The following is a 21,129-nucleotide window of genomic DNA, read 5'->3' on the forward strand; positions in this document are numbered from 1 at the left end:
GCTCCTCCTCTGATTCATAACCAGCCTCACCAGCTGAACCAGTTCACACACAGGGACTTTGTTCAGTGAGATAGAAAAAGAAATGCAGCTAAAAACAAGCTCAACAAAGTTATCAAAAGGACACAACATCCACACATCAGCGTCCATAGGATATAATTCAATCTGCTTTATAAAACAAACAATGAACAGCGACTTAAATAAAAACACAAGGCTACATTTAACTAATTTACAAGATGTTCCAAAATCAGGGCTGAAATAGAGATTTCCCCTCTAGCAAGGTGGAAGGAGGAAAAGTGTTTAAATAGGGGCAGAAAAACAGGAGAGAATCAGCACCTCACTGAAAAGGGTTTTAAAGAGGAGGAAAGTGTGCAGGGATGCTCAAATTTGTGTTCATGCAGCCCCTAAATAATGGTAATACTGATTAAAAATCATTTCTAGGGCAGAAAGTATTTTAAAAGTGAGAACAACTATTTTAAATGGCTTAAAAAGAACCAAGTGATTTAAGTGCAGTTCCAAGTTTCCCCACAGGAATGCTCCAGGGAGCGCATCACCCGACATGAGCACAGTGCATTAACAGTAGAAATTACGATTTAAAAAAGGCACATCAATTGATTTAAAGTGCAGGGAGGCTCCGCACCAGACACAGGTACATTCCTACATCCCCACAATAGTGACACTGATGGTTTAAAGTCGTTTCTGCGGGGAAAAGAGTGCTAAAAGTCTGATAACAGTGTGGTAAAAGTCTGATTGTTTCAGAGACCCATAGTAATGATACAATAAGCCATTTACATCTAAAAGTATTGATTACAATTCATTTTTATGGGGAAAAGTGCAAATGAGGTATTTTTGATATTTTGGGCAAAACACTTCACCCAACCCTGTATATACATACTGTATATGCCGTTAAAAACTGCAATATATACCTGGCTGCTAAATCCTCAGAACTGTTACAGGATGTGTATTTTGTAAATTATATAACTTTTTACTTTAAATACTTTTTTTGCATGTAACATACATAACATTAAGCTGCCAGAGGCTCTTTTCTTCTGTAACAACGTATATGTCCCCTCTGTGGACTAATAAAGGTTTTCTGATTCTGATCTGAGTCTGAACTACGATGCTCAACAGCTCGCTTAACGGAACTTTGAGGCTGCTTTGGATAAAAAATCTGTTTGTGTTGCATTGTTTATTGACCTAGCCAAAGCATTTGACACTGTAGATCACCACATGATGTCTAATGTTATGTTGGTGTCTCGTTTCGGTCATAATGCCATTTGCTGGTTTCAGAGTTATCTAACCGATCGTGCTCAATGTGTCAGGTTGGGTAGCACTGTCTCTGACCCTGTCACCTTGGAGAAGGGAGTTCCACAGGGCTCTATTTTGGGGCCCTTGCTCTTTTTATTATATGTAAACAATATTTGTAATCAGATGCAGTTTTCTACCTATCATATGTATGCTGATGACACTATTGTATACTCATGTGCTCCTTTTCTGGATATGGCCGTTTCCAATTTAAAATCTGATGTTATCACGCTGCAGCATGCGCTTCTTGATTCCAAACTGCTTTTGAACAGTAAGAAAACCAAAGCAATGCTTTTTGCTCCCAAGTCAGCGTCCTCTTGTCTCTCCATTGACACCCTTGATGGTGTCTTTGTTGAGTTTGTCGTACCTTCAAATATCTGGGCTTTTGGTTGGAGAGTAATCTGAACTTTAAACACCATATTGAAGTTCTAACAAAGAAATTGAAATTCACTCTTGGCTTCCTTTTCAGACTTAAATGTTGTTTTTCAATTTCATCCCATAAAAGGTTGGTCTCTGGCTTATTCCTGTCCCAGCTGGACTACGGTGACACCATTTATAGATTTGCCTGTCCCACTGTTTTGGCCAAACTTGACCCACTCTACCATGCTGCAATGCGTTATATACTAATATATCGAATGCACCCTATAGGACTCATCATTGCAAACTGTATAGCCTAACTTGATGGTCCTCACTTACTATGCGTAGGATGCAGCATTGTTTTTTATTCATGTATAAAGCCATTTTAGGTAAGCTTCCACTCTACATATGGTCAGCATTGAAAATGATATTTTATCTCAATGCTTTTATCTGGTTAAATAAAAAATTAAAAGTATCAGTTTGGTTTCCCACCAATCACGGGAGTATTGTGTATAGAAATTCATTCATTTTAAAAAAATAATATAATTTACTCAGCAAACTATTCAGTCAGACAGCAATTTGTTATAAAAGTAAAGCAAGTGCAATTTCAAGCACTTTATCCAAAATCCAAGCACTTTTCAAACCTTGAAAACACCACATGAAATTTCAAGCATTTCCAGCACCCGTACGAACCCTGCCTTTACGTAAAGGTGTTAGCATTAAAATATACTTCGAGTTCCTTAACTGAAAGTACTTCGTGTACAGAATATTATTAATCATATCTTATAATTAGCCATTAATGTGTTCATCATTTTAAAATCAGGTTAAAGTTTGAGATAGCTGTAATGATATACTGCCAGGTATCTTAATTCATGAAAGTACACAATATTTAATTGATTTATATTTTGTATTAATTATTTTAACCCGCTGAGTAACTAATACAAATAATAACAATATAAAAAAAGGGTAGTTTTTCCCCTTTTAAATTCCATAAATCTAACAGTAAATATTAATATACATTTAATCTTGTGATGAAGAGACGTGACACACAGGCCTGGATGTACGGTTTTTCCACAGCAACTGAAGCGTTTATTTGCAGGACGATGTGACCAAGGGTCCAGTAAAGTCAGTGGTTTAACAAAACATAACGGTAAAGCTGGGGTTCAAACACAACTCAACAAAAAATAAAAAAAGACAATGATAAGTTAACATTGCTTTGTTACATTCACGAACAAAGAATACAATTAGAAAAAAAGTTCATAAAAAAAGTATCCTCGGGACTATTTACAGGTTCTGTACAGGGATGGAGAGGAGTCCTCCTGCTGTGGGAAACACAGGAAAAACAATGTTACATTTTAAATTAAATGACTGGCTTTTAGGTGTACAACAAAGCCTGAATGTCAGCCATTACATATCACATATTTCTTTCCAACTATGATATACACAGAAACTTTTAAATATGATTTTCAGAAATGATGAAAGACTTTAAAATGTCCTTACCTATAAACGATTGAGCAGGTTGTTCTGAATGCTCTCGTACACCTGGGTGTAGATCTCCTCTTTAGAGCTCAAACCATCCAGGCACTCTGCAACACACACAACATGAATAATGCGTTAAAAAAGTGCACATTACACAGGATTTCCTCACAATGATCAAAAAAAGTATTTTGAAAAAGTCCCCTTTAACACAGACAAATATTATGATATGCTTAAAAGATTGCACTTCAACATTAAATACAAGTACAACATAAAGTGGGAATCCAAGAACACATTACACAGGATCTCCTTAAGGTTTCTGAAATATATATATTATTATAAAGTAAGACAGGAGCTGTTACGTACCAATATGCAGGCCACTGCTCTCCATCTCTCTCCTGTGCTTCAGGTACATCGGCCACACGTGCCCGTCGAACAGGCCGGGGGGGTCGGGGACCGTGTACTGCCTCGTACTGAAATAATAAACACAATGTTATGAGATATGCATTTACGATGAAAGGATTAACAGGCAATACAAACAGCCGAGGTCAATTCATTCATTGAAATCTGGCAGGGCTGCTCAATTAATAAGCTTTTTATAAATGGCAATATGCATTACTACAATATCCACAGGAATATTTGGTAAATGTAAAATATGTGAGATTATCTGAATGGATGTGTTGTGATGCTGCAGAGAAGTCTCATTCTTAACTATATAGTCAATAAAACAATCCTTTTTTGGTACAGATCCTCTTAAAAACCATGATCATTTTAAATTGATAATGTTTATATGTGTAACATCACAAATCCTATCTCAATATCACTCAAAGTAATTGCAAATATTATTTTTTCCAAAACATGTAGCCCTAGCATCTTGTGTCTTTTCATTTTTGTATGCAGGTTTTTTTGCACAGTTTCTTTGTATACTTATTAAAGCACTATATACATTAAATGTATTTATATCAATAAATAGGGGACATTAGCAGTCTAAACTGTGTGTGCTCACCTTCTCCTTCTCTTGCACTCCTCGTAAGGAATCGTGATGTAGAAGCTCTTGTCGAAAACGTCCAGCAGGGGGCTGGAGGAGAGAGGAACAAGAACTTTCAGTAAAAACAAAAGTACTAAATGTTATTAACTAACTAACTAGAGGAAAAAAGGCATAACAGGGGGTTTTCTAGAAAGATATAGTATGAGGGCAATACTGTAGCGCTCATCTTGTACATAAGATATATCAACATGGCGGCCGTATACAAACAACAACGTGACATCGGAGCTCCGTAAAAACAAAGCTGTCTCTGCCATCAGACGGTCTATTTGACACGATGTTCGTACATTATACAGCTTTTGACGAACAGAAATATTGTTTTCTGGCATCACTTTAAAATGTTACGGGGAAAATCTGCATTTTGGTTTGAGGGCGCTGCTGATCACTTGTTATCTGTAACTCCGCAGCTCAACATGAGTCTTCATCACAGAGTAGCTCCTCCCCATCAGCAGCTGAAGAACCTTATCTCTCTCGGCACATGAGTTCATGAGAAGCTTCAGTAACTCTTCACAGCACGTCTCGTCTCAGTCATGAATTCCCCAGGATTTAAAAAAAGTGATATAATATTCCCTTTCACTGAAAACGGATGGTTAATTTAGAGACATTTTGTACATTATGTAAATATACTGCCTTTGACCATTTATAGAACTTGAGACTTCCATTTTGTTTCCTCTGCACATCACGTCTTAAAGAACACTTGATAACATCAATACGTTTTGACATAATGGTGTTTTTCGACTGAACCTAGAAGTTATTCATCTTCAACAATTTGTACCTTCATCTTACGCCTTATTTACAATAACAAAATAACCCTATAGCAATATTCTTTCAAGGTTGACACTGTATTTTGTGTCTGTCTGCTATGACCATTGAGTTTCCCCACATAGACTAATTCATTCATTTATCCTAATTTGGAATAGTTTACCTCTTTACTTAAAAAGAAGATTATATATAAACCGACATCTCATGACAGCAGTTCAGTGTGATGCAAGTTCATGCAACACAAAATAATGTTATGTTAAATGGACTGTATTTATATTGCCCTTTTCTAACTAACCAGATAAAACACTTGGTAGTTTCTCCCTCTTTCACACCAATGATGTCGGAGCTAAACAGGGGCAATTTGGGTAATAAAGTGGGTCTTGCTAAAGGAAACTTCCACAAGCAAACTGCTCTACCTCCAGAGTCTCAACCATTCCCCAGTTAGACATTGTACTGCTAAAAGGCGATATACCCAGCAAGTGAAACAAGTGAATAAAATGGACTCACGGGTAGTTGTAGAGCAGGAAGCCCTCCACGATCAGGATGTGTGTCTGCTCGTCCGGGTTGGACTCTTCGGGTGCAGAAGACAGCGGGACGCCGTGAGAACGAGCAAACTTCACCGGGTTCTCCATCCAGGCTTTCATTGTGTTGGTCATGGACTCCATATCCATGGCTGTGATCACTGTGGAGAGAGATCAATAGAAAAAGGCAGACGATGGAAAAGATAGCTCGTTAATAAGACAGTCAAAGATATGAAAATATGTAAATGTGTTTTGTATTTTGCTCCAAGATACTAGGGGGTGTTGTCAGCTTAATGGTGTTGTGCCAATGGCTTTAATAATGTATGTAATGTTGGAGGGTTTATATGACATTGAAGTGACTCAGGCAGTCTTTGGTGAAGTCTTACCATCCCATTGTCTAAAGCCGTCGTCCCCGACTTCTATCTGATCTGGTTTCTGAAATAACAGTCACCAATAAAACATTGCTGCAACCTCACAGCTCTGAACACTTCAGATCCCACTCACATGCTCGAGCAATAAGAACAATGCTAAGAGTAATAAGGCTAAACAAGTGCACACATAGAAACACAAGCAAAGGGCAATGCACTAAATAAAACAAGCTATCTACCAAAAGAACACAGCTTAAACTAAATCAGGGAAGAGAGAAATGCTAAAAAAGATATAACAAAAAGGTTGATTGAGGAGATATGGATGTATGTTAGAAAAGTTAAGACGTGTTGTAAAGCTACTCCAGGAATCTGAAGAAATGTAAAAGACACAAGAGAGGTAATCGTGACTGAAGCAGTAAAGAAGCTATCCTGAAAGGCATTAACATATCTCTACTGAGGGGGACAGAGTGGGGGGTGGGAGAGGTCGCTGGGCGGCACCCTTAACTTTACATAAAAGCTCATGCAGATTTAATGAAAGGGAAAACTAGGCCGACAATAACATCAAATAAAACTGTAAACTATCCTCTTGCTTAAACTCACCTTGAAAAAGTCGTCTTGGTGCACAACACAGCAGTTGGGCAACGTCTTGATCAACTTGTTGGTCAGGGTGGTTTTCCCACCATTAGTGACCCTGTAAACAAAAAAAGCAATAACAATTTAAAACCACAAATTATTTATAATATGATGAACAGAAAGTTACAGTAATGGTTTAAAAGCTAAACTACTTTTCCTACATGGCACCCTTTGTTTACATTTATAAGCAGGTAAATGAAATAAATAGTTTATTTGTAAACAGGACAAGAAGCCCCATTTGCTTAAATTATAATTATTAGTTTTTGATCCGGGCAATAGTTATGTCAAATCTACCTCCAATTTTCGACTGACTCTGTAAACAAAAAAGGCAAAAAGTAATTTAAAATAGAAAATATTAACTATTTTTTTAACAGAAAGATACAGTTATGATTTAAACACCAAAATATTTAAAAGCAACCATGCAATGTTTGCACCTATAGAGCCACATGGCACACTTTGTTTACATTTATAAGTAAGTAAATACATTAAGTAGTTTATCTGTAAACAGGAAAAGAAGCCACATTTGCTTAAAAACAATGTTTAATGTATTAAAAGATGCATATGTAATTAAAAGTTGCCCTGCTTTTATAAACAATTCATGTTGAATAAAAGCACAAGGTATGTTTTCATAATATAACATGCAATGAAATAGTGTCAAGTCCTTATGTAAAAGGGTTTATATAAATGATAAACATAACATTAAACTGTTGTTGTTTTATGCAGGGCAGTAGTCAAGTTACATTTCCCTCCACTTTTCGCCTGTCTCTAGCTTCAGTTTATGGTCTGCCGGTGAATTTTCAAATGTCCCGCTCGATGTATGACAACAAACCAACAAACCAGGGACTCCCGCTGAAGCCGATTTTTTGTGAATGACCGTGGTGGATAAACGGTGGTACTACAACTACCGTGACGTCATTTTGGCTGGCTTACATTGTGGAAAAGAAACGTCAGTAAATCAGCTGGATAAACTACCCTGTACTAACACTTCTGTAGCCCTTAATTAAATCATTAGGGTCTGACAGTTGTAAAATGTACTAAAAACTGTAACCAGTTATTTTTCCTTCTCTATTCATTTAACTGAGAAGAGACCGGAAGGTTGGAGGCTGGGCTTAAAGGAAAACTCAACTGCGCATGCTCAATGGGCCCACATACGGGTACTATGGATCTATACTCGCTCTATTTTGAGCTTCAATCGCCTCAAAGTAACTCGCATAGGAATTGACGGTGCATCCAGTTCTCTTTACACACCCATGCTTTAAACCGGTTTAACGGCACCTCTTTCTGGCGGGCAGCTGATAAAACATGTGTCAAATAATGATGTACAATCTTTATCAACCAGAAGCGAATATAAATCCCCATTTAATGAAAATAAACAACTATATATTTAAACTTCTAATTCAAAATATCTGCATGAACCTCACGTTTCACAAGATAATATTAGTCAACAGGTTGATATTAACTACTCCACTCAACTGTCAGAGCATTAGGCTGCAATACAAATATTTATAACATTTTCTAGCTAAATGTAAGCAAAAAACAGCTGTTAGTTAAAAATATAAACACTTACCCGCCAATTCCTATAATGTATTTCATTTTTTCTTGTCTTTCCCAAAGTCCTGCTCAACGTCAGCTGAAAAAACACGCAAGTGTACTTTCAAACTAAAGTTAAGGATATAGACCTAACAAATTAAACGCTTAAAAAGGCGTAAATGTAAGTTTTTAAAGCTCTGAAAATCGCTTCTCTCTACTGCTCCATTAACTGACTGAGCGCGAGGTACTGCAATTTATATCCAGCTTGCGTAAAACGTCATCATTCTCGCAGGCATGGGGGTACTCGTGATCAGTCGTGATCGTACGTCGTGTTACGTGCCTCCTTCACGGCAGCCAATCAGAGCTCGCATATCTCCTGCCACCAGCCAATCACAGCCCTTGAACTTTCCCATATTAACATATTTCCCAGCACCTGCTCCTCTCCATCACTCTATCAGCAGATCGTACTATTGGTTGATCCCTTTAATCCACTTGATACAGCATAACTCACGTACTGTGGAAACTACCATTGATGGTGTTAAATGCACAATGGTGGACAGTTATTAAGTACATTTACTGAAGTACTGTTCTTTTATAATGTACTTTAGATTTTCTGCTATTTTCTACCTCTACTCCACCACATCTCATAGATAAACATTGTACGTTTTACTCCAACTACAATAAACAGACAATAATGATACAAAAACATAAATAAAACGTGCTGATGTATTATTATAGGTTGAACAATCCAGCAGTATATAAAGTAAACTAATTAAATTCAGCTAGGCCAGCATAAAGGTGTATATTATAATGGTTATAATCTAATATTATTGTTTATATTATTCTGACATGGGCCTTTCTGATTAATGATTAAGCCTACTATTACTTTCATTACTTTAAGTATGATTTGATGCTAATAGGATTAGGGATTGTGATTTTACAAAAAAAATATTTCAAAATCATTAATCTATATAAATAGTGCGATGAATTAAGAACATATTAATTTAATGACATAGGAAAAGCATGTGTAAGTAAAGCAGCAAATTCACATCTATATTCATCAGGTGGGACTTATATCAGGGGACAAGTATCAATATCACTGTACTAATATTATTGATGCATTCACGTAACCAACATGTATAATATTCTATAATTAATATGTTAGTCATTCCCTATCTGTGCATTTTAAACCTCACGTCCCTCGAGGTTTATCACCTTCTGTAAAGTGCCTCTCTGTCCGCTGACAATGCTCGTGACTTTCATTTCTATTTGTGTGTTTGTATACGTGCAATGTGAAGCCTGTCACAGCCATCTGGGGTCAGGGGTCAACAGCCAGGTTCCCTCTGTGTCAGTGTAATTTGTAATAGAGAAGTGTGTGAAAGGTGACTCATGTGATTATAACAGTTGCATCAAAGGAGGACACCCCCTTTAATCCAGGACAAGATGGACATGAAGGGCATCCCGCTGAAGCTTTACATACTGACAAAGGGGACCGCATTTTTTTTGAATTATCAGAACCATTAAACGATTTTTGCAAAGCGAGATTAAGATAACAGGTTTCTTAATTTTGTTCTGTGCAGGAGATATGCTGCATTGGAAGCATGAACATATTTCTGTATGATGTGTTGGACATTTTTATATTAGATAGGTTGTACTGTAATAGTAACATCATTCAGATGTGTTTTTTACAGTAACGACCCAAAACACATTCAACTTTACAATATTGCTATTAAAAAGATCAAGTAAAAAAATATCCTGGTCAACAACTCAAACAGGAGTGCTCTTCACAAGTTTTTATACACACAACACACAAGCCTCTGTCGACGGGGGGGGGGGGGACGACGACGACGACGACGACGACGACGACGACTAGTGGAGTCTCGCAGCGGCAAAACCGTGCCGCGCCACACTAATTGTGCCGCATAAGCGCATAGGTGCGCCACATTTTCTGCTCAGTTGAGGCACCCTCCGCAGGATGAGGCCCCCTCCGCAAGGTGAGGCCCCACGCAGTCTGCATGATCGGCCTGTAGGGAGGGACAGCCCTGATATGTGCCATAGACTGCATATACAATAAGATTTGTACAGATTGAGCACGACAAAACAAAACAGATGTTGGGAGGAACAGTTTATTAGGTTTTATTTACAAGGCAGAACCAATGAAGGATCATCTTTACCATTTAAATCTGAGCGAACATGTAGCATAAGACAAATGGTAGGCAAATGATTTGTAACAATATATTGTGCTTTTATAGTCAAAATGAAAATCACACCCAATTTTTATATTGGGTGTGATTCGATTAAACCTATAAAGTAAAATAACTACATGGAAAGGCTACATTCCTTCACTTTTCATGGACTTATTTTAATCATTTGGTTAAAAATAGGCACTCAGTACAGCAAACAAACCATGATGACGATAAACATTGATCAATTTCTTTGAAAATGATACAAAAGTTGAACCTCTGTGTCATTTCCGTAACACAAAAGAAAAATAAAAGAATTTAAATTACACTTTTATCAACAGATATTTCATTTTTCTGTACCAAATAAGATAAACCTGTTCATACCTTACCATCAGCTACACAACTGCATGTAATGCTACTTAACAAAAACACAGTATTGACTATTTCCTCCTTAACATAACCAAATGCAAAGTGCAAAATAAAAAAAGAAGGCAGGCAGGAAATACTATAATGCATTTCTTTACAAAAATAAAACTCCTCTGCCCTCCTGCTACAATAAGTTGAACAGTTGGAAGACATGAGTAAATCTACAAAACCCAAACACTTCAAACCCATAATGCATTCATAGAGAAAGGTTTAAAACGTTTTAAATAATAACATGTGCTGAGGAAGTCGCTCTGCAGTACTGAACAAACCTTTATATCTAAACTTTAGGATTATGAAATAATAAAACAACTTTCTTTCACAAGCCGCTGACAGAAAATGTTCCCATATGAAACTGATCAATAAGAATAATAGATATGCACAATCTACACACACTTTGCCTTGAATATGCCACAAATTCCATACAATTTATTGCAGATATTCTGTAAATGGTGGGTAAGTATTATATTGGTATCTTATGACATTATGCAAATACATAGTCTGAATAATAATGCAAAGCATACGTATTTGCTAAATGCCGTAGGCCTACTGTATGACATCTTTGGCCATTATGCACAAAATAAAGCGTATTTTACAACAGATATATGATTCTTAAAGATTCTTCTCATATGGGGTTTTCCAAGACACAAAATGCAAATATTTATAATTTTCCGTTTTTTTTCAGGCACATCATACAAATAAAATACAGATGTTAGTACATTTGGACATTTTCTAAACAGCATGAGAGACAGTAAGAAGGCCTCATGATACAGCAGGCAATATGAGGCAAAAAACCTAAGATGAAGGCATCTGATGCATTGTTATTTACATCGAACACACATTATATTGACCAGAATATAAATGTGTGTTTGGTCTAAGCTTGAACACTGACCCAGGATCAGCATCTGCTACATGAATAAAGTTGTTGTTACACGTCTTAGTCAAGTGTTATATCTTTCCTCACTTACATTATGTACACATCTTTAGTGTTAGGCAAAGCGCTTATCTCCGTCTTCGGTTAATTTAGTTAAAAATAGTTATAAATAAAGCAACATTTTGTAATTTTACCTTTTATTTCAATGTTTCAAAGTCATTTGATGCTGCAATGACTACAATAAGAATGGACCCTTGAGTGGTACTGGATAATTTTTTTCTACCTCTCTAATGACCTCAGAAACTGTGTCGCTGATGGAAAGAAATGTTGTCGCTAAAATACGATATTATTGTCAGATATAGCAAAGTTAAGCGCTAACTGTAATAGCTCGCTTGTCAGCTCAGTTAGCTGTTATATCAGTTAGCTGTTAGCTCAGTCAGCTGTAGGTACAGTTAGCTGTTATTTCAGTTAGCTGTTATATCAGTTAGCTGTTAGCTCAGTCAGCTGTAGGTACAGGTAGTTGTTAGCTGTTAGATCATTTAGCTGTTAGCTCAGTCAGCTGTAGGTACAGGTAGCTGTTAGCTCAATTAGCTACTATATCAGTTAGCTGTTAGCTCAGTTAGCTGTAGGTACAGGTAGCTGTTAGCTCAGTTAGCTGTTAACTCAGTCAGCTGTAGATACAGGTAGCTGTGAGATCAGTTTTCTGTTAGCTCAGTTTGATGTTATCTTAGTTAACTGTTAGGCCACTAATCTGTTAGTGCAGTTATATGTTAGCACAGTTAGCTGTTAGCAAAGTTAGCTGTTAGCACAGTTAGCTGTTAACTCAGTTAGCTGCGGACAGCACTGTAGCTTAGGACCTCTGAGAGCAGAACGTTTTTAGGCCGTACAGAGCGGGGTTAGCAATATTAGTTGCCGAGTTATGTCTTGATAATTTGTTCAAATTGATTGATGTTAGGCTGTGTTTGCAGAACTGCCGACTGTCTAGTTTTTTTTATTGATAAGTAGCATCATTATATTAAATGGACGTGTAACAACTGTATGCACTCTGAAACTGCAGGGGCTTTCAATTGGAGTTACAACGTCAGGTTCAATAATTAGAGTTACAATCCCCAAGTTACAACATTGCCAAAATCAAGGTCCTGGTTTTTCAGAGCCTCACGATGATATAAGTATAAGTTAGCAGGATAATGACTATGAACCCAACAATGACAGTTTCCACATCGGCTTCCTTCTTACATTTTCATGTTGCACAGAGGGTAGATGTTGGCATAACAAGGAAGCATATGAAGACTTGTTGGACCCTCTGCTTCATACGGGAATAAATTGAAGTGTTCATGCTCCATACGTCCGTCACACACTCTATAAAGAGACAGAGATATATGTAAATGATAAAAGCATTATGTTAATAAAAGGTATTTAAATATGGATTCAAATCTTTCAATTTCAATTTGTTTTGTGCACAGATTTCAGGGAAAATGCACTCAAAATATTGATTTTTACATTTTGTAAAACTTGTCTATTGATAGCAATCCAATTATACTTTAATTATTAAATGAATATAGTCTGTGAGTAATGTAAGGTTATGTTGTGCTAAAAACAATTTGACCTCGCTCTCCTCTACTGAATATTTCAAGGTTTAACGATCTTATTTTTAAGAATAAGAAAAAAAAAAGAATGCAGAAAAAGTCATCTTGATATATTGTAATATTGGACACCACTCTTAATCAAATCTTTGTACTTAAACGGTATGCGCGGACTGGACATGCATTTACGATTCACTATTTAAACAATTGTGTAAACATGTAATCTGGTTAATCGATTTCATAGCAAAGAAAAATAAATAAAACAGTGTTTTTAATTACCTTTTCCTGCAAAGTTCTGTCCTCATAATCCTTGATTTACAACCATCGACTTTGGCCTGCAAAATAGAAAAAATAAGAGAGAACTTTCAGAAATGTTGAGATGTGACAACTTATTAAAAATAAAATAACAAATGACCCAAACTAGTAAAATGTCCACTGAGAAAAATATGATTTGTACCTCTCAGACTTTTTAATTGGCTCCTGTGGGACTGACTGCTGCTCCTGATGTCTGTGCTCCTGCTCCATCCTACACACACACACACACACACACACACACACACACACACACACACACACACACACACACACACACACACACACACACACACACACACACACACACACACACACACACACACACACACACACACACACACACACACACACACACACACACACACACACACACACACACACACACACACACACACACACACACACACACACACACACACACACACACACACACAGTAGTAATTTGGGTCGATTTCAAGTGCAGTTATGTTATGTGCAATAAAAATGTATGAAGGAGTAATTTTATTAAATATATTTTACCTTTCCCTCCGTGCTTTAATTCTCTCCTCGTCAAATCTGCAAATGAGTAACAGTGTTATATCCTCCAGTAAATCAAATACTCTTATTTCACTTTTATTAAAGAACAAGTCAATAAAAGCTAAACGTAGTCTATATTTTATATGTAGATAATATTCAAATTAGAGTTACTTTTACTTAACTTTTCATTTTATACTACATTATATTTCTATTCCATCTAATACAGGGGAAAGCTATACACCTAATTAGATGTTTTAGAATTTAAATGTTACTGATAGACTGAAGCCTTATTGCTTTTTCTGGGCAGACATTTTTAAATTAAGAGCATCCTTAAACATTTTGAGCAATCAAATACAACATATATATCAATAAAGAGGTAATATAAATATAAAAATATAAAGCAAAACACAGACGGAGATGATGTTACTGCACAACAAATAATTTTAATTGGAGTATATTTAGCTAATAATGAATATATACTTTTCTCAGGCAAGTATTAGTAATTCAAATGTTTCTGCTTCTAATTAAGTAGTACTTAGGTATACAGTCAAGTATTTTTTCTCCTTTGCCTCCAGATCTACATGTGAGTGTTGTTATAGTAAAGACAGCAGGAGAATCTGCAGCGGCTCGTCCCCCCCCCCAGTGTTCATAAATACTCACTGCACCACACACTCAGGAACATGGACGTGCTCCATGGGGACGAGCTCTGCCAGTTCATCCAGACTGTGCACGTACTGGATCTTATTCATGAACTTCACACTGCATAGGAAAACACAAACACACACTGTTATGGTCACTGCGTTACTAATGTTATAGTTACATAATAATAATGGTGAATTTAAAGCAGATCTGTTCGTTGTGATCAGTAGTACCAAACACTGATGTCTCTTTTCACGGTATTTGAGTTGATAAATATTAATGAATCGAACCTTGGGAGTTGTAAATTACTCGTCATCATGTTTAAGTTTACATAGCAATGAATAAAACATATTCATTTGTGTGCTTTGATTTAGCATCCCACTTGTAGTTAGGCTTTAGGCTGTGTCACTCGATGAGCTTGCCTTATTTGTTTGCTCTTTTTTGTCATGCACAATACTGGAAATGGATATCAATGTGTTGTTTAAAGTCTGGGTAATATATTATAATACATCTTCTTTGAGGCGTCCATGTCGTTTCTGATTTACGACTTAAAGCTCCCAACCCTGGAAATGGGACCACACAAGGAGCATGTGGTTTTTTAAGCTTTTGCAGTAAAGTGTGTAAAGTCGGGGATTCATGAACACTTGGATGTTCAGTGCCCAATCCTTACCTGATACCAACAATGTGTTTGTTTGTTTATTTTTGCACATCACTACTGCGAAAAATCCTTTTAACCAGTGCAAAAGAATGGATGGATTCCCCACTTTGAAACATGGATGGTTGATCGGCTTGTGTGTGTGTGTGTGTGTGTGTGTGTCTGTCTGTGTCTGTGTGTGTGTGTGTGTGTGTGTGTGTGTGTGTGTGTGTGTGTGTGTGTGTGTGTGTGTGTGTGTGTGTGTGTGTGTGCGTGTGTGTGTGTGTGTTACCTGATAAATGGTCTGGATATAGCCAGCACGGTGCGTATGAACCAGGTGGGATGAGCGATGAGCAAAGACTTCAGGTTCTTCCTCAATCTGCCAACACAACACAAATAATCAGTCGATTCAGTTAGCAGTGTTTAGTTGGTGTTTACAAAATACATGTAGTACTTCAACCACAAAATGATGATTCCTACATCAATTACTCACCCTGTTTACCCTGAATTCTTGTAGAAAACCGTTTTATTTCTCACATGCCTCTATGGTGAACAAAGCATCAAGACACTGAGAGAATTCTTGATGAATTTAAGTTAGAATTGAAGTTAATAACAACAGCAAGTCTATATCAAAATATATGTTTAAAAACATATAACACAGTCTCATTTATCCACTCATATGTCAGTAGTTCACAAACAAGTGCTTTTCACTACAACCTTAATATTCATCACGTACTTGAATGCTTGAACTTGAAAGTGTGAGACTGTGTTTTGAATAGTATGTTTTTTAGTGAGAAGTATATGATTGTGAAGTAGTGAGACTTGGATTAAAGTGCACAAGTTGTGTGAGAGTTTGTACACAATTCTTTTTAAACATAGATTTGCTATTCTACGCTCAAACCCCCATTTATCTCAATCAGAAACCATTTTCTCTGTCAACGGATTCTTCGTTCATCGTGAAGGCATGCCGAAAAAACTGCTTTTTCCGCAGGATATAAAGGTAACGCAGGGTGTGTCATCGATATATAAATGATCATTTGTGTGGGTGAGGCACTCCTTTAACAAGAGGCTTTCTCTGAGCAGAGTCCAGTTTTAAATATAACCTCTGAATCATCCTCTGACTGACAGAAAGGGACAACTTCCATTAACCCCCCCTCTCTATCTGTCAGCATCAATGTCATGCTTTCTGTAAACTGACTGTGATAATGCTCAACAGATAAATATAGCATAGTGGACCCAACTCCGATTCTAGTCAACTTTTAATTATCCAATTATCCACCGTATAATCTCATATATGTGGGAGTACTTTCTCCATAGTCTCCCACCTTCTGTCAATCATCTGGTAGCATCTCTTCAGCCAGCCGATGCCGGGCATCTTGTTTCGAGGCGTCGCTCCGTTCATGTAGATGATCAGATAATCTTCAGCCACTAGCATCTCCAGACTGCTCACCACGTACCTGCAGGAGGAGGACAGCTGTCAGGGGGTTTCTGTGCAAACAGGAAAACACTGCATTAACCCCAAAAACAGTCATATGAAAGTGTACGGCATCATGGAGGGATTGTGAGGCAAAAGGCGCCTCAAAAACACAAACAAAACAGCAATATTTGACACACACACCTCCTTATAATATTTGTATATAGTGCTTTATTCTTATTTATCCCACATTTAATCGTTTGTTTGCATTACATTAGTGCCATACTCTTTCTTATGCTTGCATTTTTTTTACACACAGCTTATGTGTATAGTTATATATTTAATATTTAATATTTTCATGCCTATGTTGTAGTTTAATTCCGATTAGGTCTTGATTACGCTTTAAATATTTCGGTTTTACGTAAAATAATAATTGTATTCATACATTTCCGACCATCTTTTATCCAAAACCACCAACAAGACAATTGTCTTACATCTAATTTTCATTTTCATTTGATATAAATAATGATTTTATTGCAACCAGTGCTTTTATTTTTTATTTGCTGACCCTTTGTTAACTTTAAAATGAAACTAACCGTGGATCCTATTTTTGATTTCTTGAGATGCCTGCTTGTACTTTAAATAAACCCTGTATGATTATTATTAAAACGTGTATTTTAATATAATATTTGACTCACAGGAAGAGGTTCTCCATGATGTAGTGATAGTCGGAGCAGCTGCTGTCCGGCAGGTAACAGGCGGAGAAAACGATGATGGCGTTCAGACCCTCCCCATAATAACCTGAGGAGAGAGGTTCAGAGGAAACATGGGATAATGCTTCTCTGGATGGCTTGATATAAAATCAGATGAAATAGATAGGATTCAATTATATTCAATAAGAACAGATAAGATAATACCTTTATTTATCTCATATTGGGAACATTTAAGGTAGCACAAGACATACAGAAGCACAAAAAAAGGGATGAAAATATGTAATATTTTTATTTCACTAAGATTTTAACTAATGTATCGTGCCTTTCTGCTGCTGTGACGAAAAATGTGGGACTAATTAATTATATCCAGTCTGATCTTAAGAGTATAACAAATATATTTGCCTCTGAATTGAAACAGAGTAGAAGTATATAGGAGCTTAAGTAAGTAAAGTAAGCAAGTAAAATAACTTTAATTATTTACAAAAGTCAAGCCTCCATGAGAGATGACCCTGAGGTAGGGGCTGACTGACCTCCATGAGAGATGACCCTGAGGTAGGGGCTGACTGACCTCCATGAGAGGTGACCCTGAGGTAGGGGTTGACTGACCTCCATGAGAGATGACCCTGAGGTAGGGGTTGACTGACCTCCATGAGAGATGACCCTGAGGTAGGGGCTGACTGACCTCCATGAGAGGTGACCCTGAGGTAGGGGCTGACTGACCTCCATGAGAGATGACCCTCAGGTAGGGGCTGACTGACCTCCATGAGAGATGACCCTGAGGTAGGGGTTGACTGAACTCCATGAGAGATGACCTTCAGGTAGGGGCTGACTGATCTCCATGAGAGATGACCCTGAGGTAGGGGCTGACTGACCTCCATGAGAGATGTCCCTGAGGTAGGGTCTGACTGACCTCCATGAGAGGTGACCCTGAGGTAGGGGCTGACTGACCTCCATGAGAGATGACCCTGAGGTAGGGTCTGATGATCTGCATGTCGATGCGGTGCTCCTGCTCCCCGATGACCACGGTCCTCCAGAGTCTCCCGCTGTTCCCCTCGTCCGCCTGCAGGGGGCCGGAGGCGGGGGCCGCTTTAGCCGAGGCCACCGGGGCGTCGTCTGGAGGGAAACAGAATACCATGAAGATTCATCTCTTTTATCCGCTCGTAGTACACATAGAAGGAATTCAGTATGGTGTACAAAGTGAATACAGAAACACAGTGAGAGGAAAGAAAGTTAAAAAAACCAAAGGAGCAAAATATAAAAAAAGTACGATTCAAAATAACAAACATCACATATTTTGGGAGTTTATGGACATACCTTCAATAAGCAAAAATCACACATTTAAAGAGCAACTTGCAGGGTTTTTTTTTTTCTACATTTATGCTTAAACTTGCTTGAAAATTACAATTAAAAAAGCGAATCCAGGATTTGATATGTTTTACGAGACATAAGGGCAGGAATTCAGAGTTAGCAGTTGCGTTGAGCAGTTGCGTTGAGCAGTTGTGTTGAGCGGTCTGGTATTTTTCGGTAGTTTTACATTGTATTTCACCATTTGTAATCATGGTGCAGTATTGTGTTTGTGCAGGTTGTCAGGACATCGAGTCCACTATTTCCCTAACAGGAAAAGAAACCTTGCTAGCTTTCGGTCCTGGGTTCGTTTTGTGCAGACAAAGAAACGGGACTTCAACGCTCCCCCTGTTCGCTGTGTATACATCATTTTCCTACACATTTATTCACAGGTGTCTTTAACCTGGAAGTTGCTCTTTAAGTAATAATTTATGAAGAAATGGGGAAAAGAGCTTAATTTTTTTTATGAATTGTCTTCCATTTCATTGCAGTGTGAATATTTTGGATTCAACTTCCAACCAGAGCATGGATACCAAATTCTTTATTTTGTCAAATTGGGATTTTCCTCAAAAGAAGTGTGGTCAGAAAATAAATCTATTTCAAAGTTCGGCTGCGTGAAATAATGTTCTGATTCTGCAGGCTTCAGTGCACAGACTCATTTAACACAATACCACCTCTATAATAAATACGTTTAATTCAGAATTAGCTGCACAGCTCTTCCATGTTCTTGCATTTCTTTTTGTAGTTACTTATGTAGCTGTAAACCCAATTATGATTCTGAATAAACAATCAGCCTCCTGCATTCAAATTAAGATCCTAAAAATAATTAACTAAAAGTCAAAGTTCAAGGGGTAACAAAGTCATGCATGTTTTGTTCTTATTTTTTAAATTCTGAATCTGAATAATTAGCCTATTGTATTTGAAGTTTAAGATCCAGACTGAATTGAACATATATCATTTTAAACTAGTTCCTAAAGGTCTGTGTCATGCTTCAATTATAAAGGGATGATGAAGGGGGTTCAAAGTCATGCATGTTTTTTTGTTGTTTTTGAACCCCTTACCCTCCCACTCCAGCTCGTTGCCGTTGGTGATGAATTCCAGAGAGTCCGTCTCGTCCGGCGTGTCCATGTCGTCCACGTTGATGTCCAGGTCGTCCGGCGTGTCCAGGAAGTCGTCCGACAGCAGAGAGCCTTCGCTGCGGTCCAGAGACAGATTCATTTCCGGGGCAATCAGGGTCCGCCGTTTACGGGACGAAGAAACGCCTCCTCCTCCTCCTCCTCCTCCTCCAGGGGGAGAAACATCCAGGGAGAGAGCTGCAGGGAGACCAGAAGATCAGGAAAAACTCAAAGTAAATGTGAGTTATCTCAAGTGTGATGGAAACTTCTGAAGTAATTGGAAACAGGACTCAGAGAGACACGGAGAGAGCTGGAACTTTCATGGCAAACACTGATGGTTTATTTGGAGCTTCGGCCGGAGAATTCACAAAACATGTGTTGTGCCACGAGTTGACAAACCAATTCTGAAGATCTCTACCCCTGACCCATGTATTTAGCTGGTTCTGAGAGAAGAATCAACATTGTGCATATTAAGATCAAACCATAACATCTCTATCAGCTGAGGAATATGGAGACGAATCACTGAGAGCACGGTTGCCCATGGTTACAGGCCTGTCCTCAGTATTAACTGAGAAACTGGGTCAAAGTTATGGGCGCAGGAAAATATTTCCCCAACATCAAGAAATACATGTAATTATATTTAGAAACTGTTCCGTTTAATCAGAAAGCTATATGTTACTCTGATTATGACCTCGGAAGGGGGAGATAGTATTTTGTTTTTATTTGTAAGTGTTCTATTTGTTTGGTTTGTGAAGCACTCTGAGTTACCTTCGTGTATGAAAAGTGCTATATAAATAAACTTGAATTTGATTTGATTGGTATTTTTACATTTCATTTCCATTTTCTGTTTAAATGTATGCTCTACATGCATTTGATAAATGTAGTTACTATACATATTTAGATTAATTACACACAATGTAATTAACAAATGAAATATCCTGCATTGATATAGGTTAAGATATTAATTTATTTGTTGGTGAAATATAGAAGCCACCTGGCAGTAAAGGTAGTAAAAAAATTAAAAAAGAAACTTATCTTTTATCAGCTGCAACATTTAAGTAGTCAACAAATGAATGCATCCATATCATTTTATTAATATTAAACCATTGATCATTTAAGATTTTATAAAACAAGACCATTTATTTTAAACCAAGGTAAATAACTGTCTGATAATTGATGTATTTAATCTATTTATGTTTATGTAGCTTAATTGAGGGGCATTATCTGCTGGCATGTGACTGATTGTTTACGCCCTTGTATTTAAAAAAATATTTTGAGCTTTTCTAAGTAGCGTATACCAAGTTTCTCCCTTGGGTATCTTTGCTGTTGTTAACTTCTTCAGTGTGACGTTAACCCACCACTGCTCATAAATCAGGGTTATA

The 21,129-nt window shown here is 37.4% G+C and overlaps 2 protein-coding genes across 4 annotated transcripts; both read right to left on the reverse strand.

The window, feature by feature from the left end:
* Positions 1-2,720: 2,720 nt before the first annotated feature.
* LOC307027370 (nicotinamide riboside kinase 2-like) lies at positions 2,721-8,254 on the reverse strand. 2 transcript variants are annotated; one of them, XM_079695609.1, is made up of 8 exons: positions 8,032-8,252; positions 6,432-6,522; positions 5,850-5,898; positions 5,450-5,624; positions 4,142-4,213; positions 3,502-3,608; positions 3,160-3,245; positions 2,721-2,981 (listed from the first exon to the last, which is right to left on the reverse strand). In XM_079695609.1, the coding sequence occupies exons 1-7, from the start codon at positions 8,055-8,057 to the stop codon at positions 3,160-3,162; spliced, it is 606 nt and encodes a 201-aa protein (XP_079551735.1). In that variant the 5' UTR covers positions 8,058-8,252; the 3' UTR covers positions 2,721-2,981. The 2 variants fall into 2 exon arrangements, with proteins under 2 accessions (XP_079551735.1, XP_079551736.1); XM_079695610.1 differs by lacking the exon at positions 5,850-5,898 and having other exon boundaries at positions 8,032-8,254.
* A 1,848-nt stretch (positions 8,255-10,102) lies between these two features.
* LOC307027372 (caytaxin-like) lies at positions 10,103-20,605 on the reverse strand. Of its 2 annotated transcripts, XM_079695612.1 has the most exons (10): positions 19,694-20,605; positions 18,237-18,401; positions 17,274-17,376; positions 16,487-16,618; positions 15,454-15,540; positions 14,549-14,647; positions 13,892-13,927; positions 13,515-13,583; positions 13,337-13,392; positions 10,103-12,833 (listed from the first exon to the last, which is right to left on the reverse strand). In XM_079695612.1, the coding sequence occupies exons 1-9, from the start codon at positions 19,848-19,850 to the stop codon at positions 13,359-13,361; spliced, it is 882 nt and encodes a 293-aa protein (XP_079551738.1). In that variant the 5' UTR covers positions 19,851-20,605; the 3' UTR covers positions 10,103-12,833; positions 13,337-13,358. The 2 variants fall into 2 exon arrangements, with proteins under 2 accessions (XP_079551738.1, XP_079551739.1); XM_079695613.1 differs by lacking the exons at positions 18,237-18,401; positions 19,694-20,605 and adding an exon at positions 17,781-18,200.
* Between the last annotated feature and the right edge of the window lie 524 nt (positions 20,606-21,129).

Source organism: Notothenia rossii (assembly GCF_949606895.1).
Source record: "Notothenia rossii genome assembly, contig: scaffold_277, whole genome shotgun sequence".
Taxonomy (NCBI): Eukaryota; Metazoa; Chordata; class Actinopteri; order Perciformes; family Nototheniidae; genus Notothenia; species Notothenia rossii.